Here is a 22,564-nt window from a genome sequence, read left to right as displayed (position 1 = left end):
TTTAAGGCAGTAATGAAGTGTGAACATGGCAAATAGAAAACAATTGTTTATATGTGCTTTTGCAGTGAATGGCAATAATCAAGTGCAGAGAAATGCCAGTTACTGCACATAGTGTGAACAGGCTCTAAAAGAGATCAGCTCTTCATCTTTAATTTGTAAGTTATTTCGAGCTTACAGTGTGCAAGTTCTAGTATACATACTAGTATATGGCAACACTTTTTAAAACTAGAGTTACAGAAACATGCTGCTTTAATGAGATTGGGACTGTGGCCAACTACAAATGGCAGAGGTCCACTGTCTCCACTGTCACATCTTAGAATCACATGACATTACACTCTCTGCACAGCTGTTATGGGCTGGAGGGTATAAAGAAAATGTCATGTGCGTTAAAATCACTTCTGTATGTGTTTGAGATCGCTAGCTTGTACAAAATTGTAGAGTGTTTGTTTTTTTCATTAACTTTTGAGTTGGCCACTTTGTTGTGCAGGCAGATGAACATTGCCATTTATTTTATGTACTTAGTAGACAAACCTTGAAATGGAGATGCAATATTTCCATCATTGTCCTTTGCCTTGTTAATTAAGCCCTTTAGAGTGTAATTTGCATGCACTGAACCTGAACATGTAAAGCTGGTCATTGCCCTGTCAGCACCACTCCCAATAAAAGTTGTTTTAATTTTTTTCAATATGCCTAAAATTGCAGGCCTCTTGTGGCATGCAGCAGGTACATCTGCCATAGTTACGAGGCTTTTATTTTGATTTATTTTGAGCCATTAATAGGTTTTTAGTCATCTAGAACATGGATGTAACTAGTGAAGTCTTTCCTAGTCTGAATATTTGGTCCAGGTCAGTGATTAAGAACTGCCAGTGATTGGAACTACACCATTCTAGTCGGGGACCCAGCAGGTGTTCTAGTTCCTTAAGGTTGCCATACACCTTGCGATGTTTGTTCAAAAATGAATGAGATTAGGTTTTCATACTATAATCAGCCAGTTGATGGGAAGAACAATTACTGTACAACTGGCAGAATTTGGTTGACCAGGCAGACTAGAAAACTTTCGTCGAAACGGACGTAAATTGATGGATTAGTGGCGTTTTCGTAAAAACAAAAATTGCAGCATGAACACTGCACATACAAAAATCTGTTCTGTCGATCACCGAAATTCAGCCAGTTAGTATTGCTGACGAACGATTATCGAAATCTACATTGGTCTGTACATGATGGGCTATTAGAGCGAAAATTGAACGAGGTGCGATGACGGGACAAAAAAAAATTGAGCAATAATTGTAAGGTGTATGAGCCAGCTTTACATTCTGTGTCTACTATGTTTTGAGTACAGGCTGCTTAATCATGCCATTAGTGATTGCCACTGACTGGAATGTCCAAAATGTACTTGGATATCTCCCGGTCAGTTTAATAATGTTGCAAATGAACTCTGAAAGGAATTTTTCCTGTGTCAAAATTGCCAACAGTTATCAAGAAGGCTTTGATTTGCCATCCTCTGGACCAACTTTAGAGGAGTTGTAAGACGTTCAACTTTATGAACCTCTTTTTCTCAACCTTGTCATTGATATAACTTTCTAGACTGTACATTCCAGGTATATTTTTTCAGTATAGTCCGATATCTGGTTGATAGCTATAGGTGAATATATATAGGACAAATTTGATATATATACAAGTTTTCAGTTTACAGTCCTGTGAGATGTGTGCAAATGTGTCTGCCACTGAACTAATGTTTGTAAAGGTGCCCATACACTGCACGATTCTTGTACGAGAATCGCGGGAAATCCCGCGATCGTACGATAATCGTGCAGTGTATGGAAGGCGTGCAACCGTTTCTACTGTACGGTCGCATGTCTTCCGCCGAACCAGCATGCTAGAAAACCCGCCGGGAATCGTACGATTCTCGGCGAGTTAGTGGCCTGCTGGTTCGACAACTGCCGAACGGGCCGGTGTGCGCACGCGCATGCTGCCCGTTTGCAGTCATCGCAAGCCCGCCCCTCATTACAGTCATCGGAAGCCCGCCCCTCAGGGGGGCAGGCTTGCGATGATCGCAAATGCTATCTGCCTGTCCAAGATGTTTTTTTAAGTACTTTACAACCCTCGCAAGACAAAAGTGTATGGAAGGCGTGCAACCGTTTCTACTGTACGGTCGCATGTCTTCCGCCGAACCAGCATGCTAGAAAACCCGCCGGGAATCGTACGATTCTCGGCGAGTTAGTGGCCTGCTGGTTCGACAACTGCCGAACGGGCCGGTGTGCGCACGCGCATGCTGCCCGTTTGCAGTCATCGCAAGCCCGCCCCTCATTACAGTCATCGGAAGCCCGCCCCTCAGGGGGGCAGGCTTGCGATGATCGCAAATGCTATCTGCCTGTCCAAGATGTTTTTTTAAGTACTTTACAACCCTCGCAAGACAAAAGTCTTGCGAGGGTTGTAAAGTGTATAGGCACCTTAAGACTAAACGAGCTCTGCCTGGAAAGATGACCTTTGTGTCATTCCACTTTGAGTGGTGTCAGCAGTTGAGATGCTAAAGCAGCAAACTGGAAAGCGATCTTGTGAATCTCTTGTTACTGAACTCCTAAAGAGTTTAGTATTTTTACATTTTATGCATGTTAAGCTGATGTTTACAGCCATGTGGTTGTAATGACTTGTAAAAAAAGTCAGCAATGTCTATGTGCCTGGTTGTAACTTTCCTAACACAAATATAGGCCCGTCATTTCTGAAATCCTTCTGAAAATGCCAGTTTACATACTGACATGCTGATCCATTGACTTGAATACTTTCTGAATCACTGACTGAAACAAATGTCAACTAGGAAAGTGAAAGTAAAGTCTGCATTTGCGTGTTTAGGTTAGTGACTGAAAGCAAGGGGTTCCGAATGATAAGTCGTCCTCCATGTATCTTTCCCAGAAAAGTTTACTTTATGTATGTACACTGTGTGCACAATTATTAGGCAAGTGAATATTTTGACAAAATCACAATTTTTATGCATTTAAAAAGTCAAAAATGGTAAAAAGTATTACAGAGGGATGCAGCACTTTGGAAATTGCTAAGATATTGGGGCGTGATCACAGAATCATGAAATGTTTTGTAACAAATAGTCAACAGGGTCACAAGAAAGAAAGACACATTAACTGCCAGAGATTTGAGAAGAATCAAAGTGTGGCTACCAGGAACCCATTATCCTTCAGTGCTCTCATATTCCAGAACTGCAACCTACTTGGAGTGCCCAGAAGTGCAAGGTGTTTAGTGCTCAGCGACATGGCCAAGGAAAGGGAGGCTGAAACCCAACAACCACTGAACAAGACACATAAGTTGAAACGTCAAGACTGGGCCTTGAAATATCTGAAGACAGATTTTTCAAAGGTTTTATGGACTGATGAGTAATTGAGTAACTCTTGGCGGACCAAATGGATGGGCCCGTGGCTTGATCAGTAACGAGCACAGAGCTCCACTTGGACTGAGACGCCAGCAAGGTGGAGGTGGGGTACTGGTATGGGCTGGTATTATTAAAGATGAGCTAGTTGGACCTTTTCGGGTTGAAGATGGACTCCAAAACCAACTCCCAAACCTATTCCCAGTTTTTACAAAATGCTTTCTTCAAGCAGTGGAACAAAAAAAAGTCTGTATCTTTCAAGAAGACCATGATATTTATGCAGGACAATGCGTCATCGCATGCATCGAAGTACTCCACTGCGTGGCTAGCCAGTAAAGGCCTTAAAGATAAAAGAACAATGACCTGACCTCCTTCGTCACCTGACCAGTGTCTGGGAGGCTGTGGTTGCTGCTGCACAACAAGTTGATCGTCAACAGATCAAGAAACTGACAGACTCCATGGCTGGAAGGCTTATGACTGTTATTGAAAAGGGTGGCTATATTGGTCACTGATTTTTGTTTTTGAAAATGTCAAATGTTTATTTGTAAATTTTGAGTTTTGTTTATTATTCTCACTTTAACCCTTTCGCTGCCAAGCCCTCGAACATTTTTCAAATCAGCTGGCCAAGCCATTTTTGAATTTTCTGCAATTCTTGTGAGCCGCTGATGACAGCTATTAATTTAAAGGGGACAGTCTGCTGAACAGTTCTACTATAAGCTGATGGTCGCTAAAGCGACCATCAGCTTATAGTAGAACTGTAAATGCCAGGTCAATACGGCATACTGAGCTGGCCGGCTGGAAGCACCTTTGTAGCTCCGTATGCCGTACGTCCTTGGCAGCGAAAGGGTTAACAGATGAAAATAAACAAGTGAGATGGGAAAAATTTTATTTTCCATTTAGTTACATAATGATTCCGCACACTAAGGCCTCATTCACACTGCCGCACTTGTACGTGCGTATTGTACTATATGCAACATATGCCAAAAAAATGGCTCCATACACACAGCCGCGTATGGAGCCGTATATATGCGCAAAAACAGAATGGAACAGAGATGCTTCCGAGCAGCGCATTTCTGCGTATTTACACGCATACACGCGTGTACATCACATTAAAAATTCCATTATGAGTGATGCATTCTGGGATTGCATATAGTGCACGCATATACACTCGTATATACGCGCATAGACGCTCGTATATACGCAATATACAATTTTGCTTGCGTTGTGTGTGAATGAGGCCTAATGGTTGCCCAATAATTGCGCACACATAGATATTCTCCTGAGAAAGCCAAAACCTCACTTTTACTTTGTTAAATATTCAGGTTTGAGGTTTATTACCATTTTGGATTGACGGAGAGCACTGTAGTTGTAATGAAATTACGGAGAGCACTGTAGTCAGTAATGAAATTAATCCTCAAAAATACAACTTGCCTACTAATTGTGCACACAGTGTAGACTCCCAACCATTATGTTCATAATTCTGACAAAAACCTTATGGCCCTGGACAACATAAAGAAGGACCTAAGAGGGACATGCTGTGAATCGGAGGCTTTATTATCATTGTTGGGTATTTATGCTCTTTTTTTCCTTTCTTTTAGATTGACTTTTTCTTATCTGCCTTTATTCTTCTTGTACATTTCATTTTACTTTTTTAATATTAAACCAACGTTTCATACACTAATATAAGCACGTATGCCCAGTTTACTTTATTTCTGTCATATATTTTCTTTTTTTGCGAGTTATGCCATTAAGCCAGAAATAAAACAGCTGATGCCCTTGTCAAGATGGGGTGAGACATGGAACATTGCAGTACTGAATTTTTAAAATATATTTATATTCTAACCACATAATGTAACTTGCTGCACAATGGCTTGTTCTGTACTCAAGATTGCAGGGAAGGCTGAAACTTACCATTAGCAGTAATTGTGGGATCACCATGAATGTACTGTGCTTCTCATATCAACAGTATCCTATGTTTTATTGATGTGAACCTGAAGTGAAATTAACACCCACCCAAACCTTCATTGTGTTCAAATAGAGGTAAAAAGACTGAATAAACTAGACATATTCATCAACACTCTACTTGGATAATATCAGTAGTTTAATTTCTTTATGTATCAGAATCAGAAGCTACAGCAGGGTAGATTTAAACATTAGTAACCAAAGGAATTTCTTGGCTCATAACAGTTCATGGAACAGATTAAATATGTACAGTATATGTTCCGGTAGTCATTGCCGGGGGAAAAAAATTGGATGCTTATATATCCTGCTGTTGTGGAAATATTTTGGGCCATTTAAATGTCACACAATATTGTGTGTTGCCTGAATAGGCTGCTGATTAATAGTTGCAGACAGAATGCTATTACATCTATTTATTTTTGTAAGATATAAACGTAGCACCAGAGTGTTATACCAAGTTAGGCATTAGTAAATTTTTTTTTTTTTGGTGCAGAAAACCTGGCACTGGTAGCTCCCAGTGCACGAAATTCAGCACCAAACAGCAAAAAGATTTTTTTAAAATCCTCCCAGGGTAAAAAGGTCAGGTAAAGGCTAGTCTAGAGTATGAAAGCAATCTCGCTGGCTCTTTTAGATTCCTAAGCAGTTTTTGAGTCTTGTTTTCTTTCCTGAGGAGTCAGTGAAGAGGTGGTCTACCCCACCGTCAGTGAAGCTACTGGTGTCTTACCCTAACAAGACTGTGCTTCATTTTCTTTATGGGCTCGTTCACATCATTTGCAGTGATTGCCATTTTTCAGCAACTGATTAATGGCAGTCACAGCTAGGGCACATTGAAAATATTTGTTATATGTATGTGCCCTGTTCAAACCGCAATGCATGTGTGATGTGCATTGTGAAACGTGCTGCCATTTTTCGTAGCGCACTGGATAGCACTGCCGATCACCCTGCTGTAGCACACTGCTGTGTGGAGACCTGAATGAAGTGTACACTCCAAATGAAAGTTAAAAAAGAAAAAAAACAAACAGTAAACATTATTCAACACTGACCCCCCTCCCACACCTCAACCTTATCCGCCCTCATCTGCTGTACCTCACTCGGCACACAAGCCCACGTGCTAAAAGTCTTAAAGGAACCAACAAAAGCAATTTCTCTCCTGACTTATATTTTTCTTTATCTTTTTCTTGCTCAGACTAGTGTTTGAGTGGGCAAGGATCCTGTGTTGGGAACTTGTTTCTGAAGGTTCCTCCCCAACATTTGAGCCTTTGGTAGGCCACATCAGCTCCTGCTAGAGATATTCATCCCTCTCTTTGTCCTAGTAACTACTGCCACAGAAACAGAAAATCCTATGCCATAAGAGAAAGAAATAAGCGTAAATCTTCTAATGGGATGTTCTAGTGACAACTGTCTAAAATGGGAATTCCCCTCACTTTGGGGTGATTCCTTCTCTGACCTTAAGAGAACTTAGAGAACTGTTTAGGGGTTGCTGAAGAAGTTATAAGGGCAATAAATCTACACTGCTAGGAAAGCTTAAACAATGCTGTTTGCTTCACAGACAGCAAGGGGAAAAAGTGACTAGCAACGATCCTGGTGACTCCTCCTGTGCATCTGACGTGCACTCTTTTAGACTGGACTACACAGGGGTTGGTGTGAGCATCAACAGCAACCTCGCCAACCCCCCAGTACTGGATCTGCATTACCTTCACATGCAGACAGATCTATGTTTCATTTGCCTCAATAACCTCCCTAAGGTAGCCCTATCCTACCCCAAAGCTCTATAGCAGCCATATGGGGTGCTATAGTAAAGCCACTGCGTTAACAAAAACACAATCTAGCTTATCTGAAAAAATCATAGCAACTGGACTTGCTGTGTTTTTCTTGAAGACATTTTCATCCAACCAGCTTTCTCAATTCACAATGACTTATAGAATACATATACAGAATACACAACATAACATACAGGACCCTCAGGATTTCGCAAACCAAAATCCAGAACTCATATTGGGCACAGAGGAAGCAATGGTATCTTCTTATATTACATCCCTCTTCACCTGCATACCTACCACAGAGGCAACTGAAACTGTGAGAAAACGGTTGCTACTAGACAACAACCTAGGCAGTAAATCAGAAGTTAACCTAGATCGAGTGTGTGCCTTATTATACAGGATTTATATAGCGCCAACAATTTGCACACCACTTTACAACATGGAGGAGACAGTACAGTTACAATACAATTTACCATACAATTTCAGTACAATGGGGTTAGGAGGGCCCTGCTCGTGAGAGCTTACACTCTAGAAGGGGCAAGTGATACAAAAGGTAATAATTGTTTAGATTGAGTTATTGCAAGAAGTAAAAGGGAAGTTATGTTGAGATGAGAGAGACTTCCCTGAAGAGATGGGTTTTTAGGGATCGTCTGAAGATGGACAGAGTAGGGGATAAGCGGACAGATTGGGGTAAGGAGTTCCAGAGGATGGGGGACACTCTGGAGAAGTCCTGGAGGTGAGCATGGGAGGAGGTATTTAGAGAGCAGGAGGTCTTGAGTGGAGAGGACAGTTTGGGTGATATTTTGAGATGAGGTCGGTGATGTAGGTTGAGGCGGTGTTGTAAATGGCTTTGTATGTTGTTATTAGTATTTTGAGTTTTATTCGTCGGGCAATTGGGAGCCAGTGGAAGGATTGGCAGAGAGGGGTGCCAGACACTGAACGGTTGGTAAGGTGGATAAGTCTGGCAGCAGCATTCATGATTGACTGAAGGGGTATGGGCTGTTTATTGCTAGGCCAACAAGGAGGAAGTTACAGTAGTCGAGGCGAGAGATTACAAGGGAGTGAAGTAGAAGCGTTATGGTTTCGTTTGTTAAAAAGGGGGCATATTTTAGAAATGTTACAGAGGTTGAGTCAACAAGATTTGGATAGTGATTGGATGTGGGGCTTAAAGGGGAGCTCAGAGTCCAGGATTACACTGACATACACGCTGGCTTGATGGGAGGGGTTGATCGTAGTGCTGTTGATTTGTGATGGGGAAGTTGGGTGAGAGAACATGGAGAGGAGGAAATATTGTAAGCTCAGTTTTTGACAGATTGAGTTTGAGGAAATGGTGTGACATCCATGCTGATATGCCATTGAGTAGATTAGAGATACGTGAAGAGACAGAGGGGGTGAACTGAGGAGTGGAGAGATAGATTTGGGTGTCATCAGCATAAAGATGGTATGGAAAGCCATGGGAGGCTATCAAATGACCCAGGGAAGAAGTGAAGATGGAGAATAGAAGGGGCCCAAGGACAGACCCTTGGGGGACCCCCACAGGAAGAGGAAAGGAGGAGGTAGAAATGTAGGTGACCCTGAAGGTGCACTGAGATAGGTAGGAGGTTAACCATGAGAAAGCAGTCTAGGAGACCAAGGGATTGGAGTTTATTAAGGAGAAGTGGGTGGTCAACTGTATCACAGGCAGCAGAAAGGTCTAAAAGTATGAGTATAGAGTAGTGGCCATTGGTTTTAGCAGTTAGTAGATCGTTCGTAACTTTTAGAAGGGCAGTTTTTGTTGAATGTTTCAGATGAAAGCCAGATTGAAATGGGTCGAGGAGATTAACAGTAAGGTGGCGGCTCAGGCGCTTGTAGACCAGTCGTTCAAGAAGTTTGGATGTAAATTGGAGCAGAGAGATGGACCTCAAGTTGTTCAGACTGGTGGGCTCCAAAGAGGGTTTTTTTTAATATGGGGGTCACCAGTGCTTGTTTTAGAGGGGTAGGGACAACACCATTACAAATGGAGAGATTGAAGATGTGAGTAAGAGAATGTGAGCTAGCGGGTGACCGGAGTAGTTGTGAGGGGATGGGGTCCAGAGGGCAGGTGGTTAGACGTGTGTTTGACAGTACTGACTTTGTCGGTGGTGACTGGATCAAATAAAGAGAGTAGGGAGTGTGGTGGCAGACAAGGTGTGTTTTGGAGTGGGAGAGATCTGGACAGTGGAGATTTCATTGCGAATTGCATCAATCTTGTCTCTGAAGTGATTGGCAATTTCCTGGGCAGTCAGTGAGTTGGTTGGAGGAGTCGGTGGGGGACCAAGTAGGCTGTTGAAAGTAGAAAAGAGCTGAGGAGGACTAGATGAGAGGGTGTTAATGAGTATGATGAAATAGGTCTGTTTAGCTGTGTGGAGGCAGGTACTGTATTTTTGGAGGGCAGATTTATATAGGGTGAAATCTGGCAGGGATTTGGATTTATGCCATTGTCGCTCAAGTGCACGACTGTCTTCTGAGTCTTCTAGCGTCATGTGTCTCCCAAGGCTGCAGAGGATGGAGCATGATTCTGTGAATGGTGAGAGGGGCAAGTGTGTCCATACTGGAGGAAAGTGAGTTATTGTAGAGAGAAGTGGCAAGGTCAGGGCAAGAAAGGGTTGCGAGTTTGTCATACAGGTAGTCTGTTGCAGAGATGGGCTAAAGTGGTGGGTGGCGGTTTGCTGGTTGGAATAGTGGGGGGGGCGGATGAGAGGGAGAGTGTGAATCTGATGAGGTTGTGATCAGAGTGGAAAAGGGGGTGTTGGTGAGATTGGAAGGAGAGCAGAGGTGAGAGAATATGAGATCAAGGGTGTTACCATCAGAGTGAGTAGAAGTGTTAGTCCATTATGCTATGCCAAAAGAAGAAGAAGAGTGTTATCATCAGAGCGAGTAGAAATGTTAGGCCAAAGGAGGTTGAGTAGCTCAGAGGTTGCAGTGTTATTAATATTGACAGGAACATTAAAGTCACCGAGAATGACAGTGGGTGTTTCAGAGGAATAAAAATAGGGTAGCCAGGCAGAGAAGTTGTCAAGGAAGCGCGATACCGGTCCTGGAGGCCGATAAATCACAGCAATCCTCAGAGAAACAGGGGAAAACAGACGTATACAGTGAACTTCGAAAGAGGAGAGTGTTAGAGAAGGTGGTGTAGAAAAACTTGGAATGTGCTTTGTGGGGATAGAAGGAAGCCAACTCCCCCTCCTTTGCGTCCACTGGATCCGAGTGAGTGAGTCCAGTGGAGTGTATGTATAAAGTCACTCGCACTCCAATAGAATTTCAAGTCGAAAACGGTTTATTGACTCGATTTCTATCACATCATATAGCATCTTACATATAATGCCCCGAATGCTAAACAGCTGCCTATCTTTTCGTGTTTGCTCTCCCTTCACAGCTCCAATTGTAAAGGATTCATACTGTTTTGAGGAGATTCCAATTGTGTACTTAATCCTAGATTGGACAAATCCTCTCCAGCTCCTTCTTCCCCTACTATGGAATCAAGAACTCTGCAATCGCTCTTACAGCAACACAACCTAGTGGATATTTGGAGGGACTTTCACCCTATTGCCAAAGATTTCACTTTTTATTCTCACCCCCACCATTCACACCATATCTTTACCACTCCTTCCTTTCTCCCTCTAGTTACTTCTGCCACCATTGGTTCTGCTCCATGGACAGACCACGACCTGAATATCGTTACACGCTCTTCTTTTTTGCCCAAGTCAGGACCCAGCCCTTGGTCTCTTAATGATTTGCCGCTTCTGTCCCATAAACACATTGCCTCCGAACTCCAAGCCGCCACTCAGGAATATTTTGCCCTTAACACTGGCTCGGTATCATCTCCTACTGTTTTATGGGCTGCCTATAAAACAGTTATTAGGGGCAGACTGCTTAATATTGCAGCTCGATGCAGGAAGGAATATAACCAGCGACTGTTACAACTCAAAAAAGCCTTTACTTTAAAGCCAACGAGTGGTTTAAATCCTTCCCAGCCCCATCTAATTCGACTATTCTCCGTAAAGCACACGCTGACCTAGACTTGTGCCTATCAGAAAAAGCGGATCGCACGTTACGGTGGAAGAAACAAAAATTCTATGCTCAAGCCAATAGACCAGGGACGATGCTGGCAAGAAAACTACGTTCTTTTGACCCTGTCCCCTCACCCATTTGTTTACGAACCTGGACTAACAGTCTCACTAGCAATCACATTAAAGTTCTAGATGAATTTAGCTACCATATTTCCAAGCTTTACTCAGAACCCTCCCCTTCGCCCCCTACTCTCCTATTCACCTTCCTCCATTAAGTGTTCTTCCCCTCCCTCCCAGATTCTAGCATAAACCTTCTGGATGGCGAGGTCACAGAGAATGAAGTGTGCTTAGCTTATCCGTTCACTCAAGACTGGTAAACAAGCTGGCCAAGATGGCTTCTCAGGATTATTCTATAAGAAATTCTCTGACTCTTTGGTCCCCCACCTAGTTTCCATATTCAATTCTTTGAAACAAGGGAAGTCTTTTGGATCCAGACATGCTAAGAGCAAATGTGTTAATTACCCAATAAAGACCCAAGAATTTGGTCTAACTTTCGGCACATTTCACTTATCAACATTGACATCAAACTCTTATCCAAGATTCTGACCTTTAAATGTAATTCTTTCTTGAGGAAGCTCATCTATAAAGACCAGGTAGGTTTTCTTCCTAGTCGTCAAGCCTCAGATGGCATCTGTAAAGTTTTACATCTTTGCCTTGCAGCTCGAGGCCGTAACCAGGACCTATTTTTACTCTCTCGATATGCATAAGGCTGTCGACTCTATTTCTTGGACATACCTTATGGCGGTGCTTGAAAAATGGGGCTTTGGCATAGGCTTTCTCAACTGAGTCCAAGCAATGCATTCTGACCCTAGGGCTTCAATACGATATCAGGGCTTTAGCTCCGCCTTGTTCTCGGTCAAAAGTGGGACCCGACAAAGCTGCCCATTATTACCCATTCTTTTTAAGTTTCAAAGTTTTTATTGGTTTCCATAAGATAAAGCAAGTTTTAAAACAGGCTTTTAACATATGTGTCAAACTGGCCTACTGCGGCGGGCAGCAACCTCCTTCCGCTAAACAGTTCTAGAAAAATAGCAACATCGTAATTCATAACATTAAGAATTGCAAATTAAGGCTCAATTTTCAGCGGTTTCTCCAGAGACTAGCAAATTCGATAATGTCCTTCTAGGTAATTTTTCCCATAGTGGGGAAACAGAAGGTTTCCCCTGTCCTTGTGATGGGGTGTGGACCATTGTCTCTTTTTCCAAAAGATCAATCCCTAGTTGTGTCAGCAATTTTTCACCTTCTCCTAAGGTCTTAATGGAGTGAGATTGGTCTTTGTAAAAAAACAACAAGCGAAATGGGAAGGCCCACCTATATTTGACACCCCGTTTAGTTAGGGCTGCCAAAAGCGGTTTCAGGGAGCGACTTTTTTGAATGGTCGCAGGAGATATATCCGCATATAATTGCACTGGGTGACTCATCATAAGTAGCTCTGATGCCCCTCTAGCTTCCTGCATTATTGACTCTTTAAGCTGAAAAAAATGGGGTTTAACAATAATGTCTCTAGAGAAGCGCTCAGATGTTGTCACACGGTGTACTCTGTCCAATTGCAACTCTGTTTTTGTTATGCCTGGTATTCGATCTTTAATAAAAGGATTGGACAGCAGGGACTAGATCAACAATAGATTCCGGGACACCTCTGATCCGAAAATTATGGCGTCTTGATCTGTTCTCCAGATCGTCGATTTTAGATAGTGCCTCCTCTAACTGATTCTGTAGTTCTTGAATACAGGAGGCATTATTATTAGTGCAGGCAATCGTTGAGTCTAGTTTGTTTTCAATTGATTCTATACGAGTTCACAAATCGCTTAGATCACCTCTGATATCTGTAGTGATTTTCTTTGCCATAGAGGAGAGACCGCGTTCAAGCATATTTGAAAATCTTAAAAGTATATCAGGATCTTGTGGATAATCTTGCAAAGAATTAACACTGTCCTGCACATCACTTTCATGCAATTCAGTACTAGAGGGGTGGAATAAAGGAAATCTCATACTTGCCCCTGTATGATCTAGCAGAGATAAGTTGGATGCCGGTGATCTTAAGACTGGGGATCTATGGCCCGTGTGTTCTCCTTCTGTTTGTGCTGTGGAAGAGTGGCTTTGATCTGCATCTCTAACTTCCCCCTCGAGTGAGAGATCAGCGTTGGTTTCTGTGTGTTCCTTCATTTGCTTGGTGTTGTCTTCCTTCCCTGCTGCCATTTGTTGTGCTGCCTTTTTGGAGCGGTTTTTCACCCCTTTCTGCTTGCCTCCTGCCATCGAGGCTATCTTATCCGCCAACCGCTGCTGTACCACTTCCGCTTCTGTCTCTCTCTGTCCCTCTCTGGAGCCGCCGATCAGAAGTTACGAGCAAGGAAAGGAGTCCGCGCCCGCCGTGTTGCGAGGCACCCGGCTCACACGTCCATTACGGATGATGTCACGGACACCTCGCGCATGCGCCCCACCATGTTGGGCTTCACAGACCTCCAGATGTGTTACCCATTCTTTTTTTCCTTGCCCTGGAACCACTAACCCAGACATTACAGGACTAGACATGGCAGGTTACTCTCACAAACTCTCAATGTTCGCGGATGATATCTTGCTTTCTCTTATATCTCCCCATATATCTCTTCCTAACTTGATGTCTACCTTATCTCAATTTGAAACTACCTCGTGTCTTTGAGTCAATACAGCGAAATCCCATGCATTGGACATAACCCTTTCCCCCTCCTCCAAAGTTCAGGAGAACTATTCTTTCACTTGGGTGTCTTCCCTCCCCTATTTAGGAATTCATATTAGCCTTCTCTACTCTTCCTTTTATTAGGCCAATCACCCAGGATTGATACACAAGCTTAAACTCCTTCTTGCCTCATGGTCACATCATAACATATCTTGGATCGGCAGGATACACTCTGTCAAAATGACCGATCTCCTGAAACTTTTATATTTTTTTCGGGTCCAAGTTCCAGCCCACATCCTTCGTATTTTACAAAGGCATATACTATGATTCATATGGGGAAAATGCCGCCCTCGGGTTAACACACATGTGCTATATAGATCCAAACTGCAAGGAGGCTTGTGTGTTCCCTATCTTCCGAATTACTATAAGGCATCTCAAATAGCCCCACTAGCTGCTTTGTCCGCTCATGACAAAACACCTTTTTGGGTCACGTTAGATGCGATTGTTTCCCATCCTGTTCTGGTTTCCAACCTACCCTGGCTCCCATGTAACGCCCGTCCATTAAGATTAAGCCCCATTATTTTGCACACCTTAAAAACCTGGGACTCGGTTTAATATTTGGGATCCTTAGCATCTCCACCTCTTTTCAATCACATTCTGCCTGTTATTTTCCCCTGGAATGGACAATCCCAATCAATTCTCTTGGACTAATGCAGGTTTCAAGACATCCAATCCTTATGTGACTCTGGAATTCGACCCTTTTACCTCTATTCGATTGTCCCATAAGGCACCCCTATCGGAATCTTTTCGCTACCTCCAATTGACACTCTTTGTCCACTCACTTCTTCTACACCACTCCCCCCCCCCTACCCCCTATACTTTATCTCCATTCGAACGTCGCTGTCGTACTCATCCCCATTAGAGCTGCAGCTAACGATTATTTTCAAAATCGATTAGTTAGCCGATTATTACGTTCGATTACTCGGTTAATCGGATAAACAATTTAAAAAAATTAAAAATGGCTCCACTGATGGACTACTAGTTTGTATTGAGATTGTAGTCCATCACAGGAGCAAGCTTGGAGCGGTGGAAAAAAATAGTGTGGTGTGCAATATAGTGAAAAGGAAAGTGTAAATTTATACAGCAATGAATGCAGAATGGCACCGGCTATAGAGGACTACAAATCCCAGCAATAATACATTATACATCACAATGCAGAATATCACCAGCTATAGAGGACTACAACAAATCCCAGCAATAGTACATTATAGCTGGCAGTATTCTGCATTGCGCTGTATAATGTATTATTGCTGGGATTTGTAGTGCAGAATATCACCAGCTATAGGGGGATACAACAAATGCGGCGTGAAGAGCGTGGATGCGGGCGGGCGGGTCTGGCAGCGGCGAGCGCGAGGTGGGGAGGAGGTGCGGCGCGCAGCGTGTGTGGAGCCGTGAACAGGGCCAACTGATCGGAGGCCGATTAATCGATTATTGAAAAAGTTGACAACTTTTTCAATAATCGATTATAATCGATTATGTCGATTAGTTGTTGCAGCCCTAATCCCCATGCCCCAGGCCTAATCACTCTGATCCAATCTTCACTGTTGGCCTCGTTCTTCGTTACGCAAACCTCCTATCAGTCGTCATGGTCAAAAGACTTGGGGTGTGATCTTACGGACAAAGACTGGTCGTCCATCTGGAGTAATATAGCATCCTGCTCTAGAAATATTCTAGCCTTGGAAAATTCTTATAAAGTACTCTTCCGATGGTATACCCCAGCCCGACTGCATAATATTATCCCTTCTTATTCTGTGGACTGCTTTTGTGGTTCTGTCCCGGGAACGATGGGTCATATCTGGTGGGAATGTCCTAAGGTTCGGAGACTTTGGATCCGAGTCTATCCTCTTATTAACATTGTACTTGGCTGCAATTTATGTAAGGACCCCACTGAGGCCTTGTTGCATAAGACGATACATGGGGTGTACATGGAAGGACCATCGGGCTTTGATCACCCACACCTTTATGGCCACATAAACAGACTATTGCTCAATCATGGGAATCCCCAACCCTTAGCTTTCAGGCAGTAAAAAGCAGAATTACAAACACTATGATAAATGAAAAAATATCACTGCTACTGGCTGACTCCCATGGTACATTTTTTAACATATGGGAACCCTGGATGACATATGCGAGCCCCCAATATTTTGATGCCACTTTAGTGCCATCTTTGCCCTGGAGCCCATCTGTTGGGATGTCTTCCCCCCACCGACCTACACTGACCTGCATCTTTACCTATTCTTGTTTATTCTCTTTTATAATCCTATCTTTCTCGACCTTTCCCCTTTGCTTTCTCTCGTTATCTATTTCTCATGGTATACTAAACCCTGTGTCCCTCACACCCCCCCCATGGTGGGGTTATAGAAACCTAAATACCCCACCGTTAATCTGCCCAGGTAGTTTAGTGAACGTGAATTCAAATACCTACTATAGGCTGCATTCTCTCATGACATGTAGTGATATGCTGTACTCATAATGTAACTGAATGAGACAATATTCCGGAAGCTTAATTTTTGCTTTTTTCTTAAACCCTCGGATTTTATATTATTTTCTGTTATATGTTTCCATTTATGTTCTTATGTTGCTTATGGCTGCTGCATCAGCTCATTAAATTTATCGTGCATGATGTAATGTACGTGTATATTCCCCGTTTTTTTTTTAAAACAATAAAAAGATTGTGAAAGAAGTGGAAAGTTTGATCATTGACTAGTCAGGTTTCTTGTTCTATTACCCTAAAAGAATAGGAGATGAAACATGATTTGCCACTATAGGTTTGTTCTTTGCTTTGTAAAAAAAACAAAAAACTTTAAGAAACCTAAAATCTTCTATAAAAAGACCCAGATATATGTATAAAGAATGTAATTTTGTAAGGTTAGGAAAGAGTATTGAATGTTTGTATGCTAGAGGCTGTTGTAAGTTTGCAGCATTTGGTAGACATGTTGACAGTAGAGCAGCAATCAACATCTTGTATCTTATAAAGAATGTGTGTGATAATTACCTCACAGCTTTCCTGCTTATTTCATGAATATTTACAGTGCAGCGTTTGCACTTTCACATTAATGTTGTCCCTAGTTGGTATATAACTTAATCATCCTCCTACATTTTTTGTCATGTTTTTCCTGTGTTGGCGGAGATTGTGACATAGAATATCATTTATCCCCATCACTTATCTGTCATCTAAAGTAGTGCTTCCTCCTTCCTGACAGTTTGATGACAGATTATATTTGGAGAATGCCACAAAGTCCCTAAGTAAAGACTTCCCTGCATCGCCATGCATATTTCATACAGGCATATTCAGCATACAAGACACACTGATGATTTAGATTCTATTGCTTTAAACATCCTGTAGTAATTTAGTGAGTGAACATGTTCATTGTTCTTCTTAAAGAGGTTGTGCAAGCAAGACATGAAAAACACTCCTTTATATAAGGTTCATATACGGTAAATAATACACTTGTATTTTTCTCTGTAGTGTATTCTAAAATCCGTGTTTGTGTAAGTCTTCATGTTTATCAAATTCTGTTCATTTTGGTGACTGGGGAGCCATCTGGGGTGTGTTTTTAATCTGATCTTCCCAACTCTTCAGGTTTTTTTTCTTCTTCTCAGAACCGCTTCTAGTTTAGAAGCCTGTAAAGAACTGCTGCTTTTGCTTAGCGTTCACTAGCTGTAGGGTGAAAGTGCTGCTTATGATTTATTTCATAATTACCTGAATTTTTGCTTTTATGAATCGTTGTTGCATGTTTCAATGTGAAAAGAATTTTGGCTTTCAGTGTTTTCCAGAGTTCTTTCAGTGAGTAGTTAGGTGTAATGATGCTGGTGATTGTGATATGTATTTGTAAATGCATTCATTATAATTAGAGATGCATCGATGCCATTTTTTTCAAGACGAGTACGCGTACCAATACTTTTCCGAAAGTACCCGCTGATACCAATTACCGATAATTTTTTTTGTGTGTCATGTGACCGTTTTTCTAAAACAATAAAAACTAATGCTTTTAGGACAGTGGTGAAGAGCCAAGACTCAGTCCCAGCTGCAAACGCTGCGCCCCTGGTAGTTCTTCCATTGACTCCAAGCTGTAGAGAGATTACAAATCTCAGCAATACATTTTACAGCAATGCCGAATGGCAAATTTTCAATTCCAAGCAATATTTAATAAGTGTGCAAATATTACTTTAAACTTCCAACTTAACATATTATGAAAAATAAAATATAATATGCCAAAATAAGAATTTTTTGTTTTTTTGTTTCTTCAGATGTGAGCTCTGGGTCTGTAAGTGGAACTCTTCAGTCTCTTGAACACACAAAGAAACCTGGGGATGACTTTGACATGTTTGCACTTACCAGAGGGAGCAATCTAGCTGATCAACGCAGGAGGTGAGTGAAGGATTTGGGGATTTGTTCAAACCCAAAATTAGTAACTAAACTTAATTCTGCACTATAATTCTTCTAACTTACTATGTCTGTTCATATTTTACACAAATACAGCTGAGTGTGTAAGAGAACCATTTAGGTAAAAGGAAAGAAGATAGAAACTGCTTTTTCTGTGTGACTGTCTCACAGGGCTCACCAATCAAGTCTTAGATTTGATGGAAGCTAGGTACCCTTGTCCCAAAACACCTGCCACATGTAGGAAATACTAAACATGCAAAATGTAAGCAACGGCTTTCCTTGCCGTCAGGAGTTTGTCCAGTGGGTTCAGCCTCTGGTCTCGGGTCCTCAGGACAAAGTAGTGTCATGGAATTTTACCTTTTCACCGCACTGTAGGAGAGTTGATTAGTGGCTCCCAATTAAGTTTGTATACTATCACGACAGTGAAACAACAAGCATTCACAGACACGCAGTTCCGTTAATAGCGGTTCTACTGCTACGTACTTGTGTTATTTATCTTTTAAAAGTGTTTACATATGCATATCTGTAAAAAATAAGTCAAGGCAACTAGACCTGCTGTATTTTTCTTGAATACGTTTCACTGGTCATCCGACCAGCTTTCTCAATTCAGAATGACTTGTAAAAAAATTATCTGGGAATAAATATGGTTAATGCTGCTCCAATTGACATACTTTGTTAGTCGCAACCAGGCGTTGAATGCATTTGCCTAATTGGAGCTAGGAGGTGTTAATAACCTGCCCAAAGATAGGTGTTGTCCATTTTTACATAAATGGCCTCTTTCACACCTCCTTTAAACCAGTCCTTCTCCCTATCTAGGATATGTACTTGACTGTCTTCAAAGGAGTGACTTTTTTTCCTTTTAGATGTAGGTATACTGCTGAATCCTGACCAGAGGGTTTGGCTCTTCTATGCTGTGCCATACACTGGTGAAGCTGCTGTTTTGTTTCACTGATATACAATTCTGAGCACTCCTCACTGCACTGGACTCTACTGCATACACAATGTTCTTCATCTTGTGTTTTGGTGTTGGGTCTTTTGGGTGAACCAGTTAATGCCTCTGTGTATTGCTAGGTTTGAAGCAGACAGGGATGTGATGTTTTTTTAAAACTCTTCTGAGTTTCTCATACACCCCAGCTACATATGGGATGACCAATTTCTTCCGTTTGTCATGCTTTTCACCCTCACGGGTACTCTTGGCATTCTTTCCTCTTCTTTCTGTTTTGACAAAAACCCAGTCTGGATACCCGCAGGTTTTAAGGGCCCCCCTGAGGTGTTTGCATTCCTTAGTCTTGGCCTCTGTTCTGGTGGAAATTTTCTCTGCTTGGTGGTGTAGAGTCCTGATGACTCCCAGTTTGTGGTCTAGAGCCTTGGTTCTCAACTGGTGAATCGTAACCCAAAAGTGGGTCGCGACCCCATTTTCAGTGGGTCGCCGCATGCCTTCCACTTTTCTAGGTAAGAGGCTCTTCAGCCTCCCCCTGGCGCAGCACTGTCCTCACACCTAGCAGCCATTTAAAATATGTTGACAAGCATCAGCTTGAGATGGGATGGGGCTATGGCCGTGAGGGAGCTCCATCCATACAAGTGTGTGAGAATGTGTCTGTGGTTGTGCATGCATGTTAGTGTTTTTGAGGGCCCATTTACACTAGTACAGTGCATTAATCACATAGTACCGTGCGATTTAACGGGGCGCAATTAACGGGGTCCTGAGGTTACATAGGTTGAGAACCACTGGTCTAGAGGGTGGAGGGAGTTAAATAGCAGGTACTGGTCCGTGTGTGTTGGTTTTCGGTAGACCTCTATTTCCAGCCTCCTTCCCTCTTCTGTTACTAAACAATCCAAGAAAGCCAGTTTGTTGTTTTGCATACCTTCCCACATAAACTTGATGTTATAATCCACTGAGTTGATATGGTCAGTGAAAGCCTGTAACTCTTGTTTGTCAATCTGAACCCAAGTGTCATCAACATATCTGAACCAGGGCCCTGCTTTCTACTTCCTCCATGTACAGGTTCACCACAATAGGTGAAACTGACGATCCCATGACACAGCTATGTTTCTACCTGTAGAACTTGTCCTTGCACTTGAAATAGGTGGTACTTAGGCCAGTGGTTCTCAACCTTTCTAGGGCCGGGACCCCTTGGTAACATTTGCCAAGTTGTGGTGACCCCCAGCGGTAAAATTTAGGGATGACGCGGCTGGTGCAGCGACATCTGGCGGCGTGGCGGGAGAACTGACACTGCTGCGCTAGGAGAGGGCTGAGGAGGACTCACCTAGCACAGCAGAAATCACACAGCGACCCACAAGAGCAACCCCATCTGGCCACCCTAGTACACTACTGCCCTCTCCTAGTCACCCTTACATAGAACATCACCTCAAGCTTACCCCCAACCACAGCTATTACCCCCCTTGCTGCACCACCATTACCCACCACAATCTAGCCCTCCTTTACAGTTCTCACACATGCCTGTAGACACCGTTACTAGTAAATGAATACACTATACAAGAGGGGGTAAAGTACCTTTTCACAACATGGTATGGACACCGTCACCCATTAAAAGACCTTCAGCAGCTTTAACTGATTTGTAGCCAATTCCAGGAATCGTGCTCAGGACCCAGTGTCCATAGAACTGTCCTCCTACGTACGCCGTCAGAATAAAAAAAAAACACAGACAAAAACCCACCATAGGAATGCATAGCTAGATTCCTATTGGCTATTGAACTTTGCAATAGCAAACAGCAAATTAGCTATTGCAACTGCCCTCTGCTGCTGTCAATCACTAGAAGCGGACCTAATGGAGAACTTCAGGCCCCCTTCTGCTGATTGGCAGCTATTGCAAAATTAAATAGCCAATAGGAATCTAGCTATGCATTCCTATGGATTTTTTTTTTCTGACTTACGGTGGCCGGTGGCCCCCGATGTCAGAAAAAAAAAAAAAACGATCACAGGGAAAGGTTTACGTGGCTTGATCGAGCAGAGTAAACCTTTCCGGGAGAAAGTGTTTCTCTCCCGGGCGGCTGGAAGCCGCTATCTAATAGTGGGAGATTCCCGGGCGACCCCTGGCAAATCGTCATTCGACCCCCGACGGGGTCGCGAATCACAGGCGGAGAACCACTGACTTAGGCAAAGGTCCTATAACGCACACACTTGATCTGGGTTAAGTTCTGTTCTGCCTAGGGTGTTGTCTAGTAGCAACTGTTTTCTCACTGTTCAAATTGCCTCTGGCAACTTGTGGTAGGTATGCTGGTGAAGAGGGATGTGACATCATAGGATACCATTGTTTCCTCTGTGCCCATTATTAAAGGAGAACTATGAGATGAGTGATTTCCACTCGCCTCATAGTTCTAGCCGACCTGTGACAATGAGACTGTCACAGGTCGGCTCGGTAGATCGGGAGGTGAGCGAACACATACCAGGTTCGCTCACCTCTCGATCCTGTCACGGCTCTCTGCCGTGACAGGGGGAGGGGCTGGATTCCCCTCTCCCCGCTCCGATCTGCCAGCGCTGACTGGCAGAACGGACGGGGGAGGGGGCGGGTACAGCTGGCTCTGCCTCTAGATAGGCAGAGCCAGCTGTCACGCAGCTGGGCGGATCTCAACGTCGATGTCGGGATCCGCTCCGGCTGCGGCGTCTCAGTATACCGCGAGCTGCAGCTCGCGGTATACTGAGCTTAGGGTAACGGGAGGATGCTTGTTTGTGTCCTCCCGTTACCCTAAGGAGAACTATGGGGAAAAACACTGACCCCATAGTTTTCCTTTTTAAGTTCTTGATTTTGGTTGTGAAATCCTGAGAGTTCTGTATGTGCTGTTGTGTATTTCCAACCAAAGGGGCAAGGACTCTGGATAAGTATTTTGCCATTTATAAGTCAGAGTTTATGCTGCTGACAATTGGCCTGAGACGGGTCCTATCCTTATGTATTTAAGGAAGTCCATATATACACAGAGGGGCTTCACCAGGGTAGATGCGATGACGCATACCAGGATCAATGGCTTTGTCCTTTTCCAGCTGTTGTAGTAGATCTATAGCTTTCTTCTTGTAACCGCTGGTTCGGTCCCTTCTTAGGGCTCAGGGGTGTGGAATTCCTATCGCCCGATGCCCGGGACATGCAGTTTCGGGCGCCGGGCGAGTATTTTTTTTTTTCTGTTAGCTTTCTGTACACCAGCAGTGTACAGAATGCATCCAGGTTGCCATATTGTATTGACAGTTTTAGAAAACTACAGTGGCTGCAGTTTGAGATAGAAAGGTAATTTTTAATTACATTTAATTACAGTATGGCTTGTGTC

At 43.0% G+C, this 22,564-nt stretch overlaps 1 protein-coding gene across 1 annotated transcript in view; it reads left to right on the top strand.

Moving 5' to 3' along the window:
* TOM1 (target of myb1 membrane trafficking protein) overlaps nucleotides 1–22,564 on the top strand; it is a 102,333-nt gene that overhangs the window by 67,125 nt on the left and 12,644 nt on the right. Inside the window, exon 11 of the mRNA XM_018567550.1 lies at nucleotides 18,151–18,271. Coding sequence (XP_018423052.1) covers nucleotides 18,151–18,271 — 121 coding nt within the window. The remainder of the gene's footprint in view (nucleotides 1–18,150; nucleotides 18,272–22,564) is intronic.

The sequence above is a fragment of the Nanorana parkeri genome, unplaced genomic scaffold, assembly GCF_000935625.1.
Source record: "Nanorana parkeri isolate BGI_ZX_2015 unplaced genomic scaffold, ASM93562v1 scaffold1060, whole genome shotgun sequence".
Lineage (NCBI taxonomy): Eukaryota > Metazoa > Chordata > Amphibia > Anura > Dicroglossidae > Nanorana > Nanorana parkeri.
This window is presented reverse-complemented; position numbering and strand designations above follow the sequence as displayed.